The following is a 15049-nucleotide window of genomic DNA, read 5'->3' as shown; positions in this document are numbered from 1 at the left end:
CTCTTATAGCCAACTCAATAATTTTTCATTCTTTTCAAGTCATTTTCCGCTCGCTGAAAATCGTTGTTTAATTTGACCAAGGAGATTTTCTCTCGCATTTTTCTTTTATCACAACGCCCTGGTCTGAAAATGTGGATAAAGAATCTAAAACTAAAAATTAATAGACTTGGATACTTCAGTTGGAAATTTTAAACTGTTCTGCTTGAGCTAAGTTTGAAGTTGAGAAATTTTGATTTCATTAAAAATTGTGGAAATAATATTTTTAATTAAACGAGTTGTACAGTTTCAATTGCATGACATCTGAATGTTTTTCACATCAGCCATTTCTTCTTTGGAAACAATTAAAATGCCACCTCCATTAGATTATCATCACAAACAACGAAAAATGTGTCGTTGCTTTGGCCTCTCAGCAATAATTTTGGCTGGCTTGACCCGCGTTCGACCTCAAGACGTGTTTTCTTTCTCGTTCGCTCTCGGTGCAATTTGTCAGCGAGCCAAAATATGCGTAAAATAAAGAGAAATTAAACTCGTTTAGTTAAATTATCGCTCTTTTCTCGGCAGTTCCATAAATTACGTGACCGTTTTATGACCGCCAGATCTTTTACTCGGCGGTGTCACGACGACAGCGGCGCAGAGAGAAACTCTTCAAGTGCGAAAACTACAAGACAAGCAAGTCGCTGCTAAAGCGAGAAATGTGATAAAAATTTCGCCTTTTATTGTTCTACAAATACCATTTTACAGCCCGCCCAGGGCCAGGATACTCTCTCGATTAGTTATTTCGGCATTAGAGGCTGCAAATAGGACGGCAGATTTATTGCAAATCGAATAGCGGAGTGAGCCGAGTGCTGGCGAAGAAATGGTGTCTATCCTTCGCGGAAACCAGTCTTGCAAAGCAACGGAAAGAAATTATCGTTATTTGACACGCATTCTGGAAATAGATATCCGCCGATCGGCCTCTCAGCCTCTTTCAAGCCGTCTTGCGTGGGGGGATTTTCATTTTGCCCGTGTTTCCGACGCAAAATCGTTCTTACTTTTTATTAACGAACTTGTTCCAATTTCCCAAAAGTCGACAAGGCGTGTCTTGGCTCGTGTACAGTCATTGAAAATCCTGTTTGAGCAAATTTGGCTGTGATTATTCGAATCAATTACCGAACTGCGCATGAAATTTCAGGCTTGCTGGCGAACGAAAACATCGGATTGAGACGGCTGCCAAATATAGCAGGGCCGAGTTTTGCAGCGTGGTGTGTAATGCCTGAGTAACCGGATATTATTTTGCATCCTCGCACTTTGCAAACCAAACGCTCTGATTAAGCTGCCGTAATGACGGGGAGCAGCCCTGAGTTATGGCCGCAATAAAACGCGAATAAATCCGATGCCGCAGTCGTAAATATCTCATTTTGCATCTCTCCCTCTTCCTCGCTGCCGAGCTGGTTTGTTCGGCTGTCCGCTTTCGAAAATTAGCCGCGAACTTTTAATTTGATGCTTCTTTTATTACGGCCGAAAAAGGCGCTCGTAAACTCGCATCCGAGAGAGGGTGCCTCACCGAGTGCAAATGCGGCCCTTTTGCTTAATCATGGAATGGACGAGTTGGGATTTCTTGCTAAAAAAAACACTGTCGTCGGGTGGAAAAGAAAGTTTTTACTCGTCCACACAACACAATCAACATTCCTGCCGAAATATTAATCAGTATTTGTACGGCATTTTCAACGGAATAATTGAAAAGCTTATCGAAGCAGCATCACCACTTATAAATTAAACGCCGGCGATTTTCTCAGAAAGCCGCGCATTGTTTGGATGTTTTTTATTGATCGTTTATCAGCGGCCGGAGCACACACACAAATTGTGATACGCTTGCCTCGGCCGGTGCGCGGACACACAATAAAGTTCAAAACATCGCCCTGAGCTACGAATATTGTATTGACAACTTCCTGGAGAAAGTGTTGGGCCACGACGCGCGGGGTTTATTATAAACGAGCTGAAATGCGATGCGAGTGCTGGTTCGCATGTGTGTGTATCTGCTGTGGCGAATCCAATCCGATGGTTTCGCGGCGGGAATCCGACCGAGCGCTCCACGGACATCATCCCACGCAATTTTCGTTTTACGACGCTGTATCTGCAGCGCGGGAGAAAATCGCGTGGCGCGAAAAGTCGCACTCTGCGTTGCAGAATCGCTCAACTTGCGTGGCCACTCGGCACGACCAGTCGCAGCTTTCAAATGTCGAATGTCGGTCTATTATTCAAATAGATTTCTATATTACTTGTGACTAGAAATTGATGCCAACGTATGTACCATGAAGATGACGGAATTCCTCATTAACTTCACCATTGCGGCTATTCATTTAGGTCGTGTGTGTAAGACAACTTCTTACTGATTCATATCAATATCTACTAATTGAAAATAAAATGTAAATTTTCATTTCCAGTTAAGTCTAATTGGTTAATCTAAAATTCCTAGCAACTAATCAGGTATTGGGACATATGTTCTTCAAATATTTTTTAATTAAATAAATAAATGTTTGGCTCGATTTCAATTTTGTTATGACCTATTCCAAAAATTTAGATCTTAACGATTTTAAAATAAATACATTTGATTAAATGTGGCATAGTAAAACATGTTTAACGTTTTTACTATGCTAGATAATGTTCACCCGCTGAAAGATTTTCTCATCATTCACACTCGTGGAGATCAAATGCGGCGCTAAAGAGATAAGGCAGTGTTTAGACCATGTAAACGTGCTGTTTATGATATTTGCGCAAATGCGAAAATTTATTGCCTCTCTGATCTCTCTTTTCCAACCAACGTGGGTCTCTCCCTGAAAAAAGGTGTTTGTTCCAAATAACACGTGTGCAAATTTCTAATAATGGCTTAATAACCTTTGGAGCTGCATCATAAATCATTGTTCTTCAAAAGCCTTTCATTAATTGCGAGTGGATTGTGTTGTTAAGGTAGAAACGGCGGCAGTAAATCTCACCATAATTAATCATTACCCATTTTAAAGAAGGCGCAGATATTAAAGTGTGTATTGAACCTTTCCTTATTCTGGCGAGACAAAGACTTTCCGGTTTAAACGAAAGTAGAAAAAGGCTGAAAACCATCGAGGCCTAATTATTGCATCTCGCTCTCCACGAAATTTCACTACCTATTTGGCGGCCGAAGGACGTTTTGATTCTTCGCCAGCGCTGTTATTACGCTAATTCGCGAGCACAACAATCGGCAGGAACGCGCGTCTCAAGAGTAATGCCTAATAATTACGATAGCCACACACATGCAGCACGGCAAATTTCATGCTTTCGCCTAAATCACTCGCGGGCGTGCATGTAGCACTAAAGTGTCCGTTGCAAAGTTGTCCAAAGCGAAATTGCCGCGCCAGAGAAACTCAAACCAAAGCGAGAAAAGGATGCGAATCTGGTGCAATGTAAAAATTGGTCCAGAATCAATCACTAATATAGTTTGAATAACTGCAATTCCAACCGATCTTGAGAGCTTGTGATTTGTAATTGTGACTGAATCACTGTTGCGAGATGCATGAAACTGATAGTGGAGCACACATTCTCAACTTTGAACTTTCCGGTTGGAATTTCTCAGTGACTTTTCCTCATTCCTCGCAATTTTCTTCTAATGTATTACAGGAAATACCACAGTAATTGAAACTTTGGGTGTTAATCCTTTCATTATTGAGTGACGTATGCATTAAGTGAACGAGAAAAATTTCTTTTATGCTCTTCCACCTACGGCCACTTTTAATTTGAGGTCGCAGAGTAATCGGCACCAAATGTTTCTCTAAATTTGGATTTTGTGTCAAATAAATATTAGAAAATGCGGAAATTCCAGGAAGAAGTTTGGACAAGAACGAACCTCTTTATATACTGTTCAACGAGGCGTTCCTAGAAGCAAAACAGTAAGGGCCAGTAATGTGGGAAATTCCAAATTTCACCACACAGAGGGGCGCTTCAAAAGTGTCTAATGTTTGCATTACTTGAGCATATTCAAAGGACCTCGCAAAAAGTGCCAAGTGTAATGACCGAAAAGGCGTGCGGGAAAGTTCATAATATTTGCGAATAAATTTACCGCTGCAAAGACAAAAGGCGAGCCAAAGGTTAAAAGTAGGCGCGCAAAGCAAACAGTAGAGGGCTCGGATTACGACGAGTGGTCGTTGGCGAATTTCTCGGCCGAGAATGAGTAATGAGCCGGCTGCTTTTCTGCCGAAAAATCGTGAGCGGTTTCTCCCGCCCTGGCACAGCGGCAGTTACAGCCGAGGCGTGATTCGGATTTCGCAGGTCGCTAAATAAATAGCGCTGCACTAATGAAGCGAAAAAACTCGTACATTCGCACACCTCAGTGTGATAACAATCTCCGCCTGACGCCAAATTACTATTTGGAAACTTTGTGATTCCGAGCGCCTGCCTGAATTATGAGCGACCCCGGCCGCGACCCCTGCGGAACCTGTTTTTAAGTGAAAATGTCGTAAACTGAGCCGACGAGTGCGGCTTCAATAATTTAATTCACATCATTGGTCATGCGTTGGTGCGGCCCCAAATGTAGGTTAGCCTCAGTAAACAGCCAGCCGCCGGAGACTTCAACGCCCGGCCGTGTGTGTGTGAGTGAGTCGTGCCAAAATTGAGCCATTTCGCACCATTTCGCCGCCGAGCTGATGTGCATGCTTAACACGCGCATCTCCAAAGTATCGCGACTCGTATCTTCACGCACAATAAACTTCCCACTTTATACCGATTTTTAATCGCGATTGCACATGCGTCTGCAATTTATTTTAACGCGCGCGCTGATTTTTCTCTACGTCATTCACGCTCGGCGAGATAAAACGCGAGATGGTGTAGATTTTGTATGTAAAACAGCTTGTGCTGCTTATAATTGGAGCGAAATTTCATCAACGATCTTATCCGTGCACATTTTGTTTTGTAAATGATGATGTGGGAGGAAGACAAGCGTGGAAAATGGTTCTCCGGCATATATCCAGTTACGTTCAAGTCGACCTCGAACTGCAGCAACCAAATAAAATTTAAAACTGCTACTCCATTTGTTTTTTTTTATTATTGAGCTGGCTGGCGAAAGGGAAAATTAAAGAGTGAAATTATTTTGTACTGTACTGAAGCTGTTTTGGCCCCTCAGGCCTCACTTGCAAAAAATGCAGAGGATTTCGAGTTTTTAGACTGTGCTCATTCCTGAACACAATCGAATTGGGAACAGAGAAAATTTTCAATAAAGGTCGCTTTTTGGCGAAAAAAAACTCTAGCAAATCTGCTTTCAAAAAGGAACAAATTACTTCTTGTGTTCATTTCTACGACGGTGTGGAGTTTATGCCTCTTGGGTGAGGAATTGAGGAGAAAATTTTCTACCATCAGGTGTCTCTTTGTTTCACAAATGAAAAAAAGTCCAGTGCATTGTAAAACATTAACAGCAGCTTTCAATTGCACAATGTAGCAATTTCATTCATTCGTACGAGACGCAGCGATTGAAATGCTGTTATACATCAGCGAGTATATGTATAAGTATATGCCACAGCGTTATTTTCCAATTTTCTGCTACCGCGCCATTCGCGATTGCCTGCCTTTTTTGCGATGCCGTAATGCATTGTTGTGTGTCTGATGCAAAGGCCGCTCGAGTTAATGCATACTGCATATCTCTGGCTGGCGGAGAGTTCCATTATCTTGTGCATCTATCCGTGCTCAATGATTGAGAAATCGGCAAAAAGAATTAGATTTGTCTTGTTGAAAAATTTTACTCTGCTATTCAATTAAGCCGTGCCATTTTTCACGGGCGCCTAACTCGCTTCTTGGTCTTTCCTCCATTGTGTCCACCCATTTATCCTTGTCAAGCTCGTGCAATTTCATCCCAATTTATAACGTCTGCTGGCCGGGCCGAAAGTTCAGCGGACAGGTGGATAAGGAATTAAGCCGCGCGCTGAGATCAGAACGAAAGCGCGCGGCACGTAATTCCCTTTATTCTCTCGAGTCGTGTGCAATTGAAATATGAATTTAATGCTTTCGAATCGTCGGCTCGGTGGTAACGGTGGTGCGCGCGCTGGAATTTCAATTAAAGGAAGATCGCGCTGTGTGTGATTGAATGCGGCATGTCAAGGGCTACTAAATCATGCAGTTTAATTGCCGGCGGAACGAAAAACACAGTGCCAATTGTCCCGTGCGCGAGACAAAACACGTGGCCGAAATGCTCCAAATCCCGCTCGACTCGGCTTGACCAGTGAGTTACGAAATCCGTCGAGTGAGACTGCCGATTTGGACCGTTGCATTCCTAGCTGCATCCTTTTGTGCTTCTAAACAAATCTTTTTTCGAAGCCGGTAATTAGAGCAGGCTCGTGGACGTGTAGAGATACGAATTTCTCCGGCTGTATAATTATTGTGCGAACCTATTAAGCCTGCTTTGTTTGGATTGTATATGCACTCTCGCAGGGCTAAAATAGACCGTTAAACTAACAGCGTGGATAATTAAGCTCTTTATCGTTGTCGCACCTGAAAAGCTTTCTTCAATAGCCAAGCACAATTATTGAGCCCTGAGAGGTGTGCTCTAAAAACTGGAAATAATCACATGCTCAAAAATGGCAGCTTGTATTTGGATTTGAAAGCGACGCATATCTCACTCTGATCATTCCTTAAAAGTTCATCAAAGAAAATTGCCTTTTTTCAACAATCCAAACATGATGATGGCATGTCGAGGACCGAGCTTTTCACTTTTTCATTACGGCAGAGTGCGAAATTAAAATACAAGTATGCCAAAGCTGTAATGAAGGCACTTGATGACTTGAAAAGTACACAATACACCTCACTTGCATTTTGATTAAAATTTAGCGATGACATCACGCGCATCATTAATATCTATCCCAGTGAGACGAATCAAAATAAAGCACCGCCCGCGAATCTTGGCACAGTGATAAATTGCTCACTTTGCTGAAGAGCTGAAGGCATATTAATAAAACAAACGGAACGCCATCAATTTCGGTGGTGTGCGCACTTGTTGCGCTGCAGCAAACTGGATCAAGGCCTTGCTCGCGGAGATGCGAATAAGTGCCTTTTCAGGTTTGCTGCAAACCTGAATTTTCAGACGAGCAAATCCCTCATTGGGCGGGACGAGAAAAAAGGCACGCTTTAATTGCCCGCACACGCATTCGCAGCGGACAGAGAATAATACACTGTGTTCGTTTTATAATTACCACTTGCCCGGTGATCATCGATTTGCAGTGCGAGAGAGCGAGAATAAAAAGCGCCTGAGCCTAAATGGGCCAGACATTTAAGAAGGCACTTCATAATTTCTCAAAGGACACGACCAAAAAGTACGCTGCGCGCCGTGTTAGCTGTCAAGCAGGAATAACAAACGCTGCCGCTTGAATTTTAAGACATTTCTTCGGACGGCCGCGCTCGCGCGGAGATAAGGATTTAACCTACATTCGCGATTATTATAAAACGGTCCATTGCAGAAATAATAAATTTAATCTCGTGTGCTGCCGACGAGATATGTACATTGTACGGAACCATTCATGCAACTCGAAAGATGAAATGTGTATTAAACATTTTTCAAAATTACTGGCTGACTGCTCGGCATCCTCATTATCGGCCTCGCAGGAGGAGGAGGAGGAGGAGTGGAGCAAAAAATTAATCGTGCAGAAAGTTGGCGAGCTCGGCGCTCGCTGCGAGATAGAAAGAAGCCAAGAACAAAAAAGTCTTGCGTTCCTAACGCGCTCTTTTCCGCTTGTTGCAGATGTCGAGGGCCGCGGATGCTGTCGAAATCTCCCAGCTGACATGACTGCCGAGCAGAATTAATTGTCACGCGCTGACAATGCTGACAGAATCGGCCCATTGAGAAACGCACCGAGAAACGAGTAACAGCGCGCGAGCAGACACCAACCGACAACGCCATGGACATCAGCGAGGCGCTGCGCAACGAGGACCTGTCCAAGGCCGACTTCTTCGACTTCGTCACCTGTCCCGAGCTGTCCGACAGCGGCCGGCTGATACGCGGCTCACCGCAGGGCGCCAACGGCTTCGTCGACAGCCTGCAGGAGTTGAAGGAGACCAACAACAACCACCTGCCGTCGACCGACGGCTTCGAGCAGCTTCTGTGGAACAGCGCCGGACAGCCGGTCAACGGCGACCTCGTCAAGACGGAGCCGGTCAAGCTGACGCCCTACGAGGACTGGAACAAGCTGTGGGGCCACGCGGTGGTCACCACCGAGCCGGTCGGCTCCACCTCCGTGCCCAGGAATAACAACAACAACAACAACAATAACACGGACGGCGCCATCTACACGCTCACCGTGCTAAACGGCGAGACCAACAACCAAAATTGGTTCTCGCCCAAGCCAGAGGACCAGATCCCGCAGCAGGAGATCGAGAGTCTGCTCAACATCATGGCGCCGACCAACGGCTTCCGGGCCGACGCCTTGGACCTGGTCAACTCGCCGTCGGCGGCCACCACCTTCAACTACGCCGACGAGCCTCCGCCGCCTCCACCGACGGCCATGCCGTGCACCAACAGTACGTCGTCCAACACGTCGACGACGACCACGTCGTCGGACCCGCTGCTCAACGAGTCGGACGAGAGCATCCACAACTCGCTGCTGCGGAGCGCCCTGCAGGGCAAGGCGTCCTTCCTCTCCACGCGCTACAACATCAGCATCGAGCAGAGCTGCGACGACGTCTCCACCGAGATGGGCCACACGAACGGCGTCGGCGGCGGCGGCGCGTCCGAGCTGGTGGTGCCCAGTCCGATCGACTCGTCGCGGGCCGACTCGTCGCCGGGCGGCTCGCAGCACCTGTTCGCCGCGACGGGCGTGCTGCCGTCCATGTTCGATCACCAGAACCTCGACTCGGAGCCGTCGAGCATGGACGAGCTGCTGCTGTCGCAGCTGGACGCCACCTACGACTACGAGAAGCTGCGGCGGATCGAGGACGAGGTGGCCGAGTCGGTGCAGCAGTACTGCAGCCACGCGCCCGACGACTCCATCTTCAAGCTGGCCGCCGAGAACGGCGTGCTGCAGCCCACGAACCAGGCGGTGGCGACGCCGCCCGCCAAAGTCAAGAAGTACTCCAAGCGCAGCAAGGCATCGGCTGCCGACAAGGCCAACAACGCCGCCAACGCCATCAACAACGGCGGCGTGCGTAAGGAACGATCTCTCCACTACTGCACCATCTGCAGCAAGGGCTTCAAGGACAAGTACTCGGTCAACGTGCACATCCGCACGCACACGGGCGAGAAGCCGTTCGCCTGCACCATCTGCGGAAAGAGTTTCAGGCAGAAGGCGCACCTTGCCAAGCACTACCAGACGCACACTCAGAAGACTTTGAGTAATAGCCCGAACCACAAGTCCTCCAAGAGATAGTGATGTGATCGTGGACATAATTTTTTTGCTAGCCACCCGAAAAAGACACACCGTAATATTTTTTTGTACAGTGAACCCGCGAATACTGGACCTGATGGAGCTGGAATTCTTGCCTGCATTGATTGACTTTTACGGAATTGAAGAGAGAGCGAGGACTTAAAAAAGTGACTCATAATTAAGCAAGGAGTGGTGCAGAAATCCTGTGTGTAAAATTAAGCAACAATTGGCTTAGCCAATGACCTTGTTGGTTTTTTCTTTTATGAAAATCGGTAATAATTGTAATTTATTTGTACATGTGAATGATTTTTCAAAGCTACGCGATCTTCAGACCCGCTGCTATATTTGCCATATACGAATAATGATTGCACACATCACTGTTACGGACGTTACGCTGATTTTGAACACAACTCTGGACTGAGGAAAACAAATAAAAGAAAGAATAATCAAAGTCCTTTTTTTGTAAAGTAAAGTAAACGCACGCATGCATCATCGCTCGTCCATGCAATGGAACAGAGATGTAAATAGCTGTAAATGTATATGAAAGATTATTTAAATTCACTGTACTTTAGTGTAAAAAGAGTGTTACATTTTTCGGATTTTATTGCCTGTTTTTAAATGATTTGAGGTTGTTCCTAAATCAATAGTTTTGTTTTCACTATGAATGGAAAGTGCAACAAATAAGCAGCTGCTGTGATTAAGAAATGACCCTCCTAAATTATGAAAATTCGCGAAGTTTAACAAATAAAAATGTTCCCGTTCATGTTTAAAACAATTTATGCCTGCATCGTACTCAAAATAAAATGAGGCATCACGTGTTTGTTTTTTATTCCATTTAATGCGTAGCGTAAATCGATGAAGGTGTGGCTGTGGATTTATAAAAATGTTATCTTTATACGAATTTTGCGATCTCAAAAGAACAAGCAAGCCGAGATGAAACTGTTCGAAATTGCTGCTTTGTTGTTTGTCCACCACTGAATGACGAAAACGCTACTTTCGGATGAGAGCTGTGCACGGCAGTCTCAAAGAAACGAAAAAAAAGAATACTCTCTCCAATTAGGATTTTTGAAATTCTAATTTTACTCAATGGTACTTGACGATTGTGCAAGATTGCTTGAATGATAACATAAATGTGTACTATTTTGTAGGCTGCGTCACAGAGGGCCGACCTTACTTTTAACGTTAATTAAACCACAAGTGCCAAACTACTGGATGCATCACTAATCATGACATCTCGATCAAGCGCACTTAAAAAATTTTGATTCCTCTACGACCTTTGAGTACAAAGGACAGTTTTAATCGATTGTATTTTGTGCTAGACATGCCCACCAGCAATACTCGCCTCCGAGCGAACAAATTTTAAGACAGCAGAACATACCTTCAACATTTTTATACCTTTCATAAAAAAACCATGCAATAGATTTTAAATAAATATATGTATTAACTTCCGCCAATAAAGCATGACAATTAATTAGCCGGAAATTTGTTGTAGTCTAGACTGAGTATCTGTAGCTGAAGAGATTGGAGCTTGACACCCGATTAAATAATTTTAATGACTTTAATAACCTTTATTACTTTTTTATATATTTTCCAGCTTATAGAAGTTATATTATTTCTATGTATTTTGTTTGTCAATTGAGATATGCAAGGTGTATCTTTAAATAATAAAACTGAATCAAATGGTTCAAAAAACAATCATTTTGTAATTCACTGACGACAACACCTTAATTGTTTGACCTTATATATATTAAATATATACATTCAAAATATCAACAGGCCTTCAGAAAATTTGTGAATTTTTGCCGGCATAGAAATGCAGCAGCAGATAACATTTATAAAAATAGATATAGATCTTTCTGAATTATTATATAAAAATATTTCAAGTATGGCAAGGTGGTTAAGAGCAATGGATGGCACTAAAAGCGTTTTTCAGAGAGCTTCAAAAGCAAATCCCTGATTTTGAATATTATTGTCAAAAAATAAATCTAATTTTGAGCTTTAATCTAAATACCTATTCCTGACTCTCTTCCATCTTAACCACCGGAGCATTCTTCTTCACGTTATCTCCAGCAGCGTAAAGCACCCTCTCGATTTTTCCAGCTTTTGGAGAGCGAATGACATACTAAAAGAAATGAAATTAAGTAAATAACTACAATGGCTAGGATAGAAGAACTTTCTACCTCCATTTTCATGGCGATCATGACGACGAGAGGGGCGCCAGCTTCCACGACGTCGCCGTCTTTGACGAGGACCTTCTCGATGACGCCCGGCATAGGGGCGACGGCGCCGCCTCCAGCACCTAAGCCCGCGCCTCCAACGTTGGCGAAGCTTGGCTCTGGCTCTTTAAAGCAGTAACTGCACTCCTAAAATAGATAAATAATTCAGTAATAAATAAGTGCAATAAATAGATAACATACCTTGGTAAAAATGTAAATCTCGCCGTCAACCCTCTCCACTCTGCACTTGTTCATTTTTCCATTTACGCACGACTTCAAGAATGTCTCGCCAGTGGGAGATTTGACGAGCACTCCGGAAATTTCAACAGTTTGTCCATCGAGGTCGACCGTGAAGACGCCGTTGCTTCGCTCAGTCCACTTGACCTTGAGGGGTGTATCCAGGTAGCTCAGCTCCTTTTCCCAGGTCGGGTTGTGGCCAAGCCTGAATGAGTCAGTGGCGGAGAATGGATCATAGGGGTCGTTCCGGAGGTATTGCAGCTGGGCCCGCTCAGTCAGAAGTGCGGCAACTGTAGCCTGAAATGCAAATATAATTGCGAAATCGAGTTATTTTATTGTTTAGATATCTAATAAAAATTATAATTGTGGCCTGGAAATATTTGTTCCCCTCTAAGATTTTATCCAACACTTTTTCTCTGAATGTCACGGATTTTAGAATAAAAATATAAACATAATATAATTATGGTACAAATCAGTCACATTATTATGATTATTTTTTTAAGAAAACCAGACGTGGAAAACCCAGATAATTGTGTGCACCCTAAAGTAAGTAAAAATTTAAATCATTTCTTTAAAGTTACGATGGTTTACAGTTACGTCAGAGATATCTCTGATTTAACTAGGACGAAAGCTAAATCCATGTTGTCCTCTTCGTTTTTTATAATAAAATTGTGGTTTTCCCTTCCAGATCCAAAGATTATGCACCTACTTGAGCAATCAAAGATGAAGTGAGACTCCTCTCAGGGAAAAGCGTTGCCTGGTGCTCAGGGATGAAATTAGTGTGGACGTTTCCAGCAAGGAACTCTTTATGTGAGCAGAGCGACATCAGAAAGTCGATATTCGTGTTTAGTCCAACGACCTGCGGCAAAAACAACACCAACCTCAATAAGCATATAAAAAATTCCAGTGAAAACAGCTCACATTAAACTGTGACAGCTGCTCCTTGAGTTTGATGATGGCAGCCTGGCGATTTTCGGCCCATACGACCAGCTTGGCGATCATAGGGTCGTAGTGGACGGATACTTCGTCGCCTTGTCGCACACCTGTTTCCACCCTGACATCTGGTCTGGCGGGAGGGGTAGTCATGCGGATCAGGGGACCCGCGCCAGGCATGAAGTCCGCTCCTGGCTCCTCTGCGTAAATTCTCGCTTCAAGCGAGTGACCATTCACCTGCAGCTGCTCTTGTGTGACCGGCAAGGGTTCCCCAGCAGCCACCTAAAATGGTTTTAGCAATATTCGTTAATTATTTTTGTCAAATTCGAGATTAAATTTGTTTTTTTTTAAATTGTGCATTTTTATTAAAAAAAGGAAATCGTTTTGAAGTGCAAAATGTTTAATAGAATAAATAAATTTGAAAAGGCTGCAAAATTATGTATTTTGATTCAATTTAAAATTTAAGGGAAGAATACTTTCAAACTAAGATCTCGTCTAAAAAACAAGTGTCGTACCTGGAGCTGCCATTGGACCAAGTCAGTGCCTGTGATCATTTCTGAGACTGGGTGCTCCACTTGCAGTCTAGTGTTCATTTCCATAAAGTAGAACTTGTGGTCCTTAGCACCAAGAACAAACTCCACAGTCCCCGCACCGACGTAATTAACAGCTCTGGCTGCTTTCACCGCAGCTTCTCCAATCGACTTTCTCTCCTCCCAGGTCAAGCCAGGCTAGAGGTTTTAATTTTATTTTAAATTCAACAAAGAATCCAAGAAACTCACAGCAGGGGCCTCTTCAATGACCTTCTGGTGCCTTCTCTGGACGCTGCAGTCTCTTTCAAACAGGTAGACGTAGTTTCCGTGCTTGTCGCCGAAGACTTGGACCTCAACATGTCGAGGCTCAGACACAAACTTCTCGACAAGCATCACTTGGTCACCAAACGCTTTCTGCGCTTCTCGCCTTGCTGATTCGAGTTGAGGAAGAAAATCTTCTTTGGTTTGAGCAATCCTCATGCCCTATTTTAAAGCATTTAATAATTCAATTAGATTTGAAATAATAAAAAAAATATACTTTGCCACCACCGCCTCTGACGGCCTTGATCATTACAGGGAAGCCGATTTTCTCAGACTCAGAGAGAAGATTGCTATCAGACTGGTCATCGCCGTGATAACCTTCAATCACAGGGACTCCAGCTGCTGACATTATGCTCTTTGATGTACTAGAATTATAATTACAATTTAAAATATCACGGTTAAAACACAAATTGCACGCCAACCTTTTGATGCCCATGTCCCTGATGGCCGAAGGCGGTGGGCCAACAAATATAATTCCAGAGTCATGGCACAACTCTGCGAATTCAGCATTTTCAGACAAAAAACCGTAGCCAGGGTGAATTGCTTGGGCGCCGCAACGTTTAGCAGCCTCGATAATCCGGTCTTGTCTCAAGTAACTCTCTCCAGAGGCTGCAACTCCGATCCTGACAGCCTCGTCAGCCTGAATTGCAAATAAATACATAATTGAGGAGAATGTTGGGATCTTAAGATTTACCATATCAACGTGCATTGAATTTGCATCTGCATCACTGTAGACAGCCACAGTCTGTATGCCCATCTTCTTGGCAGTTTTCATCACTCGGCAAGCAATTTCCCCTCGATTTGCGATCAACACCTTGCTGATTTTTTCCACTTGACCACAATGATGCCATCTTAGTTTTAAAAAATCGCTCGGCCTGAGAAAGATAAATTCATTTAATTTTTATGATTTTTATAAAATTATCGGAATAAAATTGCAAAGCCATAAAATATGATAAGTTTTTTATTTTACCTATTCCAAACACGACCACCGATATATTTTAGGAGTGTCAGCATGTTTAATTTTCTTCAAACGATCGTCCACGTCTCTATGACGTTAAAATCCAAATTCTAGAGTGCTCAACTTAAAAAAACTTAGCCAAAATTACGCCGGAGAAAAATTTTCGCTCTCGTGGTGCTGCTGATCTCATGTGTTTAATTATTATGATCGCTCTCCAGTTTTCATTGGTTGTATTATTCTCCTGCGTTCTGATTGGCTGCAGCTGTTCCGTGTAGAAGATTGGAATAATGAGGAGCTGAATATTAATGCTTTTAATGAAAAATTCACGAGAAGTTAAAAGAAAGGTTAGAATTTTGAAAACAACGTGTTTTATCTGGAATTTAAGAGTTAGAGATAATGTTTTCTAGCTTGAGAATCATGAGAAAATTCAAATTTCGCGCTACCCCTCATGACGTCATCCGGTAATTTGATTAGCTGTTGAGGCCGCTGAAATCAGAACCAAGGCGT

General features: G+C 43.5%; 2 protein-coding genes across 4 annotated transcripts in view; one reads left to right on the top strand and one right to left on the bottom strand.

The window, feature by feature from the left end:
* The window catches only part of LOC135945742 (protein sister of odd and bowel), a 57439-nt gene extending 46397 nt beyond the window's left edge, over positions 1–11042 (top strand). For all 3 annotated transcript variants that reach the window (XM_065493599.1, XM_065493597.1, XM_065493598.1), the window contains one exon: positions 7730–11042. In XM_065493599.1, coding sequence (XP_065349671.1) covers positions 7887–9350 — 1464 coding nt within the window. In that variant the 5' untranslated portion in view covers positions 7730–7886 and the 3' untranslated portion in view covers positions 9351–11042. The remainder of the gene's footprint in view (positions 1–7729) is intronic.
* Positions 11028–14738, bottom strand: Mccc1 (Methylcrotonoyl-CoA carboxylase 1). The gene is made up of 11 exons (XM_065493594.1): positions 14555–14738; positions 14279–14459; positions 14007–14224; positions 13802–13949; positions 13513–13746; positions 13249–13461; positions 12722–13015; positions 12510–12659; positions 11765–12097; positions 11528–11710; positions 11028–11469 (listed from the first exon to the last, which is right to left on the bottom strand). The coding sequence occupies exons 1-11, from the start codon at positions 14596–14598 to the stop codon at positions 11359–11361; spliced, it is 2109 nt and encodes a 702-aa protein (XP_065349666.1). The 5' UTR covers positions 14599–14738; the 3' UTR covers positions 11028–11358.
* Positions 14739–15049: the final 311 nt, after the last annotated feature.

The sequence above is a fragment of the Cloeon dipterum genome, chromosome X (assembly GCF_949628265.1).
Source record: "Cloeon dipterum chromosome X, ieCloDipt1.1, whole genome shotgun sequence".
Classification (NCBI taxonomy): Eukaryota; Metazoa; Arthropoda; class Insecta; order Ephemeroptera; family Baetidae; genus Cloeon; species Cloeon dipterum.
The sequence above is the reverse complement of the archived record's forward strand: the minus strand, read 5'-3'. Positions and strand labels throughout refer to the sequence as shown.

Excerpts from the sequence above, each read along its gene's own strand:
- Mccc1 (XM_065493594.1), bottom strand. The coding sequence starts at position 14,598 with ATGCTGACACTCCTAAAATATATCGGTGGTCGTGTTTGGAATAG. Across the intron at positions 13,950-14,006 it reads AGGGACATGGGCATCAAAAG|TACATCAAAGAGCATAATGT; the intron begins GTTGGCGTGCAA and ends TTATAATTCTAG. Across the intron at positions 12,098-12,509 it reads CTTCATCTTTGATTGCTCAA|GCTACAGTTGCCGCACTTCT; the intron begins GTAGGTGCATAA and ends TTTGCATTTCAG.